This window comes from Myotis davidii, unplaced genomic scaffold, assembly GCF_000327345.1.
Source record: "Myotis davidii unplaced genomic scaffold, ASM32734v1 scaffold594, whole genome shotgun sequence".
In the NCBI taxonomy this organism is placed as follows: domain Eukaryota; kingdom Metazoa; phylum Chordata; class Mammalia; order Chiroptera; family Vespertilionidae; genus Myotis; species Myotis davidii.
The window spans coordinates 649,749-657,704 of NW_006285787.1; the positions used below are offsets into that span (position 1 = coordinate 649,749).

Consider the following 7,956-nt stretch of genomic DNA (forward strand, 5'->3'; position numbering starts at 1 on the left):
TCTGTGTTCGCGCGCACACGCACACACGTTTGGGGTGTAAGTGTAGAGGGAGGCATGCCCTCATCCCCATGTGCTCTTCACAGATTCCCATTCTAGAGTCTAGGTACAGCTGTAAGGTAGTTTTTGTGCCCATATCTAGAGTTCCTCCTTCAGAGGAGATACCGCTCACGTCCCTCACCAACACAGCCTTTCCCTCCAAATTGGAGGTTCAATTAAGTTGGGGATGGAGTCTCCATGGAGAACAGGAAATCTTTATTTAGCGAATTGAGCAACAGGCCCTGCCCACTACCCCCACCTCACACCTCTGAAAACCCTTCTCTTTGCGTTGGTCCTGGAAATCTAAGTCCAAGTTCTTCCCAGCATTAGCGATCACAGGCTTTTGCGTGCCCCAGGCTCCAGGGTGTTCTTGGGGGACTGATGGCCAATGAGGAAGTCCTATAATCCGTGGCTAGGTACGCTAGGTGTCTAGGGCTCGCTTTTTTCATTTCCTTTGCACCAATTGAGGATGCTATTTGATGAACTTTTAACCATTTTATTGCTTCTCTTCTCCATCATCCCGTGCCCCAGCTCCATTGCCCTCACCCCTATCCCTTACCCAGCTACATTCCTGGTGTATTGTAGAGCCATCTTGTTTCAAAGGCTCTTCTTTTGAAGGATAAGATTTCCTCTAGAGCAGGGGTTCTCCACCTGTGGGTCCTGACCCCTTTGGAGGTCGGACGACCCTTTCACAGGGGTCGCCTAAGACCATTGGAAAACATATATAATTACATGTTGTTTTTGTGATTAATCACTATGCTTTAATTATGTTCAATTTGTAACAATGAAAGTACATCCTGCATATCAGATATTTACATTACGATTCATAACAGCAAAATTACAGTTATGAAGTAGCAACGAAAATAATTTTATGGTTGGGGGTCACCACAACAGGAGGAACTGTGTTAAAGGGTCTCGGCATTAGGGAGGTTGAGAACCACTGCTCTAGAGGCTTCCTTAGTTGTATTCAGCTCTATTGCACCTCAGTTTGAGTTTTTTTTCCTCTTCAATCTTTGGTCTTTCCAGATGGGTGTGAGCATTGAACTGGACCTGCGAGAAAAAATTCTAGGTTGATTTGGGTCGGGGGCGGGGGAGGAATGTATGTGTTCTGGGTAAGTGTATGTCCTTAGGTCTCTGAAGGGCAAAGGACCTTGGTGAAGAGAAAGCAGAATGGGAGGGGACTGGGAGGAGAACACAGCAGGGGGGAAAGTGGGAGAAAGGTTCAAGAGCTGTGGATCAGAAGCATGATTTATGAGTCATAGGTATTTGGAGCTTATTAGCAAAATTAATTAATTTTTAAACTGAGCCTGTAAGATAGGAGGATCTCTTTACCCTCCTTGATTTGATTATTTCAACTATACGTGTGTGGACTCTGGTCCCTTCTTTAAATATTTGTCTTAAAGAGAGATATTAAACCTGAAAGTGATAGCAAAACTTAAGGTGGGGCTGGTAGTGGAAACATTAACTTTTGTCAGGCTTTCGAATGAATTTCATATCACACTTTCAGTGGGTCTGATTCAGAAAGAGGAGTGGGCAGGTGGGCGAGCTTAGTGTTGCCTTTCCTGAGAGAGAGGAGCCTCCAATCTGAGCAGCTCTTTGGCTATCTTCTCTGTCCCCTGCCACCTCGGTCTACCTGCCAGCCTTTCTGTAGTAAAGGTCATTAGTCTCCGATGCCCTTGGTATGGGAGCAAAACTCACCTTGATTTTTCTTCTTTTGTTCTAGATTCACATATGAAGATTATCAACATACCGCAGAATGGCTTCTGTCCCACACCAAACACCGACCTCAAGTGGCAGTGATTTGTGGTTCTGGCTTAGGAGGTCTGACTGATAAATTAACTCAGACCCAGATCTTTGACTACAGCGAGATACCAAACTTTCCCCAAAGTACAGGTACTGGCAAGGAGAGAGGGATGGGACTGAGGGATATTGATGGGATTCTTTAAAAAAAAAATCTTTATTGTTGAAAGTATTACATATGTCACCTTTTTTCTCCCATTGACCCTTACCCTGCCCTTGCACCCCCACTCTGTGTCCATGTGTTATGCATATAAGTTCTTTGGTTGATCTCTTCCCACCCACCCCCACCTTCCCTCAGATTCGACATTGATGGGATTCTGATGGGAGAGCAATACTTCTATGCCCAGACCTTTATAAGCAGGGGTGGGGAACGCCAGGCCTGTGGGCTGTTTAAAGCCCATGAAATCATTTGGTCTGGCCCTGCCAAGGCATTAGGGGTGAGTTACTTAAATGTTTGACCAAATATAGCAGGCTCATTTTTTTAAAATATATTTTATTGATTTTAGAGAGGAAAGGAGAGGGGGGGCAGAGAAACATCAATGATGAGAGAGAATCATTGATTGGCTGCCTCCTGCACGCCCCCCACTGGGGATCGAGCCCGCAACCCAGGTATGTGCCCCTGACTGGAATTGAACCCGGGACCCCTCAGTCCGTAGGCCGACGGTCTATCCATTGAGCCAAACCAGCTAGGGCAGCAGGCTCATTGTTTAAGTTGATAATTTTGTATGGCCTCCAATGATGTTCTAAATATCCCAGTGGCCCTGGGCAGAAAAAAGTTCCCCACCTCTCCCTCTAGCATGGGACTAAAGACAACTTGTAAGAGTAGAAAATAAACCACCATGAGTCAGAATGACTTTAGAATGAAATTCCCCTAGAAGGATGGTCATAATAGGGCATGTGTGTCAGTAGTACTAGATGATGACACATTTCCTATGCTTTAATGACTCAGCACTCCTTTAAAGCTCTACAACACCTCCCCCATACACACTGTAGTCACCACATGCATACTCACACACCTACATCATACCTATTACTCTGCAGCTTACAGTAAATGGAGAAAGCCTTGCCTGTAACCACCCATGACAAAGTCAGGCCTCCTCTGTCCTGTGTCCTTCTGCCATTTCTAATCTCCCCAGCTCTAGCTTCAGTCCTAGGATAAGGCACAGGCTAGAGCACAACAACAAATGAACACACAGACTACCATTTTCTTAAAATAAATATACAGATAATCCATGAATTCACAGAACCTAACACACTGGCCCTTTTGAGGGGGAAAAGGGCAGATGTCCCCTATGCACAGAGGGACCTGAGGATAACACACCCAGCATCCTAATAGCAGCTGGAAAGCTCTACAGCTAAGGCTTACAAAAGGGCCAAGTGAAATAGAGGCAAGTTTCAAGTAAGGTACAAGGGTAGCTTATTGGTTTACTTATTAATTTTTCAGATAATTAACTTCCATTGGTTAATGTAATACTTATTTGGATTTCTACCTTCATCTTTTCCCTGGAGAGTTATGATTTTTATTTTATTTTATTGCTTAAAGTATTACAAAGGGTATTACATATGTGTCCATTTCCCCCCCGCCCTTGACAGTCCCCTAGCCTCCCCTATCCCCCAGTGTCTTATGTCCATTGGTTATGCGTATATGTATGCATACAAGTCCTTTGGTTGGAGTTATGATTTTTAACAGATAAAAAGAACGTTTTTAGTCATTTTAGAGAGAGGAGAAGGGAGAGGGATAGAAAGATAGAAATATCCATGGGAAAGAAACATCCATCAGGAATCAAACCAGTGACCTCTTGGTTCTGGGTCAATGCTCAGTCACTGGCCATCTTGCCCAGATGACGAAACAGATTTTTCAAACCCTTTGGAGCAAGACTGGGAGACCAGAGCAGGAAGGTGGGAATGGGGGTTGGAGAAGGAAATACTAAAAAGAGAGGGAGAGCAAAATTTTGTAAGGGAGACAGCAGTGACATTGGCTCCACCTACCACATCCATCTGCAGTGAGAAGGGCACTGTACTAAGTAATAAGGGGATTCATTTTTCAAGCTTTATCAACTTATTATTTATATTCCACTTGAGTTTTCCTAACTCTCACCTATGTTCTATTACTGGTAGTTAAAAAAAAAAAGAAACATCTCTATTTCTGAATATCTCTCAACTCTTCCCCTTAGTTTTGGTTCCTCTCCCAGACCATCTATTTTTTAAAAGATAAGTTGGCCATGTTCATTAGAGGAGAAATGTCAGATAAAGAAAATGGTAATGATGGTTATTACATCTGTGTGGGAGTTATTTTTGCATTCCCACGCCCCATCATGGGCATGTGCTCCCACAGGACAGTTTGGGAATCCCAATGGAGAAGACGTTGTGTGGGTCCAAACTCAGCTCCTTGCCCTTATTTAGTAGCCTCTTTAGGAAGCAGAATATACTATGAGCTTCCTTTCAGGAGTGAAGATGCATATAGTTTAGTTCGGGTAATAAATAGGAATACATACTTGGAGAATTTTGGAAAAGCGGTCTATAATTATTGCATTCATTATTACCCAATTCTATTTTTTGCTCACTTTTGTTCTTTTACCAGATGGTTTTCTCATTCTTTGGAAATTTCTTTTAAAAAAAAACTTTCCCCCCCTCCTTTTATATATATTCACATTGAACATCCTTACCCCCATAGTTCTAATCTTTGAATGTACCTATGTATTTATTTGTAAGTTTATGATTAATTTCTATCTCCACCAGACCTAAATTTCTGAAAGTGAACGTAATAACATCTTTGCTTAATTATATCCTCACATGTTGAGCAGGTGCTCAATATTGTATGAAAACACCATCCCATTCATTTCCCTTTCTTTCTTTGTATTCAGTGCCAGGTCATGCTGGTCGACTGGTGTTTGGGGTCCTGAATGGCAGAGCCTGTGTGATGATGCAGGGCAGGTTCCACATGTATGAAGGCTACCCAGTCTGGAAGGTAAACTGGGGACATCAGTCCGGGTTGGATCTAGAAGAAAGATAGAGAGCTCTCTATCCCACTTTATTGCCTAACTACCTGAGCTAGGCAGATTTTTGGTTCCCTCCTTTCATGATGTATAGCATGCATATCTGAATAGTGGATTGGTGAAATTTTAAAGAACACTTTCTGATCTTTTATCTTTTGCTTCTAAGGTGACATTCCCAGTGAGAGTTTTCCATCTTCTGGGTGTGGACACCCTAGTGGTCACCAATGCAGCTGGAGGGCTCAACCCCAAGTTTGAGGTTGGAGATATCATGTTGATCCGTGATCACATTAACCTACCAGGTCTCTGCGGTGAGAACCCTCTCATAGGGCCCAATGAAGAAAGGTAATTATTTTGCTCCTTTGTTTATAGATGGGGGAGTGGTGGTGCAAGGACTTGCCTGAAAATGAGGAGAGACCTCATTGTATTCCGTTAATCTGAGATAATCCAACCTGTGCCCTAGGTTTGGAGTTCGTTTTCCTGCCATGTCTGATGCCTATGACCGGGAGATGAGGCAGAAGGCTCACAGTACCTGGAAACAAATGGGAGAGCAGAGAGACCTACAGGAAGGCACCTACATTATGGTGACAGGCCCCAGCTTTGAGACTGTGGCAGAATCTCGTATGCTGCAGAAGCTGGGTGCTGATGCTGTTGGTGAGAAGAGATACTTGGCTAGAGGCTTGAAGAGGGAGGGATCTGGTAGAGAAGGGAAGGAGTAAAAGATTATAGACCTGATAGTGGATTGAGAGAAGATCTGACTTGAGAAAGATTGAATTTCTAGAAAGTGATTTCTAGAAAGGTATTACAGTGGTGAAGTTTGATGTGTTATAGCATCAAACCTCCCCACTCAGCATCAAGGGCTGAAACAGCTATAATGCTAATGACCTGTACTTGATTTGATAACTGTAAAGATTATTCTAATAAATGTCATAGTCACCCTCTGTACTCCTGGCTGGAAGATGGAGCTGCATCATTTGAACTGACTTCAAAATGACACAGACAGTTATAGATTAGGTTAAACGGTGAGGAAAAGAGCCATTTAAGGATCCTGACACGTGGCTTTCCTTTCTCTCCATCAGGCATGAGCACAGTACCAGAAGTTGTAGTTGCAAGGCACTGTGGACTTCGAGTCTTCGGCTTCTCCCTCATCACTAACAAAGTCATCATGGATTATGAAAGCCTGGAGAAAGCCAACCACGAGGAAGTACTAAATACTGGGAAACAGGCTTCGCAGAAACTGGAACAGTTTGTCTCCATTCTTATGGCCAGCATTCCACTGCCTGACCATGCCAGTTAACCAACCCCGGGTGGCCTGGCCCTCCACGTTATGGGACCCATGTAGCTGCTACCTACTTTGGACCCTTGCTGAGGTGACATGCCTCTGGAGTTAGATAGTGGCAGAAAGGAGAGGAAGACCCCTATCCTTCACTCTCCCGACTTCTCCCGCCAGACCCTTCTGGTGCCTAGTGCTCTTTTGCTCAACTGTCTTCTCATAACTGTTTTCACTTCCATTATTTTCAAGAGCTGGAGCCCAAGCCAAACCCTACTACACATCCATGAACGTTCCCAGAATTTGACTCGGGCTTGACTTGGACACAGTAATAGTTGCTGCTAGCTTTCTGAGATAATGCTTTTACATTCCTGGGGATTTAGTTCTACTTCCCATAAAGCACTGGAGACCACACAGGGACCAGCTCAATACCTCCTGGATCTTAATACTACCATATTTTGAGAATAAAGAGAAAGATGAAATAATTTATTTTTATTTTTTGTGCTATTTGGGATAAGGCTGGGGCACAGGCCAAGATTGGCATAAAAGGCTGTGAGAGCACGTCTTGTGAGACTATCTGCTTCTCAGACAAGTAGCTAAAGACTGAGATGATGTATGTAAATTAAGGAATTTGGGATAAGGCTGGGGCACAGGCCAAGACTGGCATAAAAGGCTGTGAGAGCACATGTCTTGTGAGACTATCTGCTTCTCAGACAAGCAGCTAAAGACTGAGATGATGTATGTAAATTAAGGAAAGGTTAAAGAAAAGGCAAGATGATGAAAATAGAGAAAGATGTTAGAAGATGGTAAGGAAGGGCTAACTTATGGTCTATAAAGGCCGCTTCCCCCAGGCCAGTCTTGCCTCTGTCCCTTGCCTTCTGAATGTTTTCCTGTTTATATTCATGAATATGTGAATTATTCTACTGATTTCCACTCTGTTCCATTGTTGCCAGTTCCTTGTAAAGCCCTAGTTCTATTTCCTCTTGATTTCCTTCTCTCCACTACTCTAACTTCTTTCCTCATTAATAGCAACTGTACTCTTCTTCAATCCATTCTGACAGTGCAGTGGCAAATACCCCTTTACTAACCGGCCAGCCACTTGACTGCTGATTGGTTTTGTCAACCCCAGGTAACTTGAGTCGGCTTACTCAACTTCTATTTGAGCACTTTCTTTTCTCCTGTTGCTCACATTCTGGGCTCTAGTCTTTCTCTTCATTTGTGCTTAGTCAGAACCTCTCTGTGACGCAGCAGCCAGACAGCCCCTTTTTTTGATCATTGCACTGTTTGTGCTTATCAACTTGCAGTTAGCTGGCTGGCATGTTTGACAACCACACTATATTCCCAGCCTATTTGCCTTTTGAGAAAGGATAGGGCTGGATGAGCCTCTAATGATGACATTTCAATTAGTAGTAAAATATGGAAGAAGCATTTTGGATGGAAAGCTTATGAAAACTCTTTCACATAATGTTAAATTAAGAATACGAAAATGGCCTTTCCTTAAGTGCCTATTCTTTTCTATTCTTCAATTACAGTTGACATCCAGTACTATTTTGTATTAGTTTCTGGTGTATACCACAGTGGCCAGACAGCCATAGAATTTATGAAGTGGTCCCCTTGATAATTTAAGTACTTGGCACCATAGATAGTTATTACAATATTATTGACAATATTACCTGTGCTGCACTTTATATTCTTGTGACTATTTTGTAACTACTAATTTGTACTTCTTCTTTTTTAAAAAATACACTTTTATTGATTTTAGAGAGGAAGGGAGAGGGAGAGAGAGAGATAGAAACATCAATGATGAGAAAGAATCATTGATCGGCTGCCTCCTGCATGCCCCTAACTGGGGATTAA

General features: G+C 43.0%; 1 protein-coding gene across 1 annotated transcript in view; it reads left to right on the plus strand.

The window, feature by feature from the left end:
• Positions 1–6,584, plus strand: part of PNP (purine nucleoside phosphorylase) — a 7,012-nt gene extending 428 nt beyond the window's left edge. Inside the window, exons 2-6 of the mRNA XM_006756758.2 lie at positions 1,760–1,929; positions 4,701–4,804; positions 4,999–5,174; positions 5,293–5,483; positions 5,909–6,584. Coding sequence (XP_006756821.1) covers positions 1,760–1,929; positions 4,701–4,804; positions 4,999–5,174; positions 5,293–5,483; positions 5,909–6,126 — 859 coding nt within the window. The 3' untranslated portion in view covers positions 6,127–6,584. The remainder of the gene's footprint in view (positions 1–1,759; positions 1,930–4,700; positions 4,805–4,998; positions 5,175–5,292; positions 5,484–5,908) is intronic.
• Positions 6,585–7,956: the final 1,372 nt, after the last annotated feature.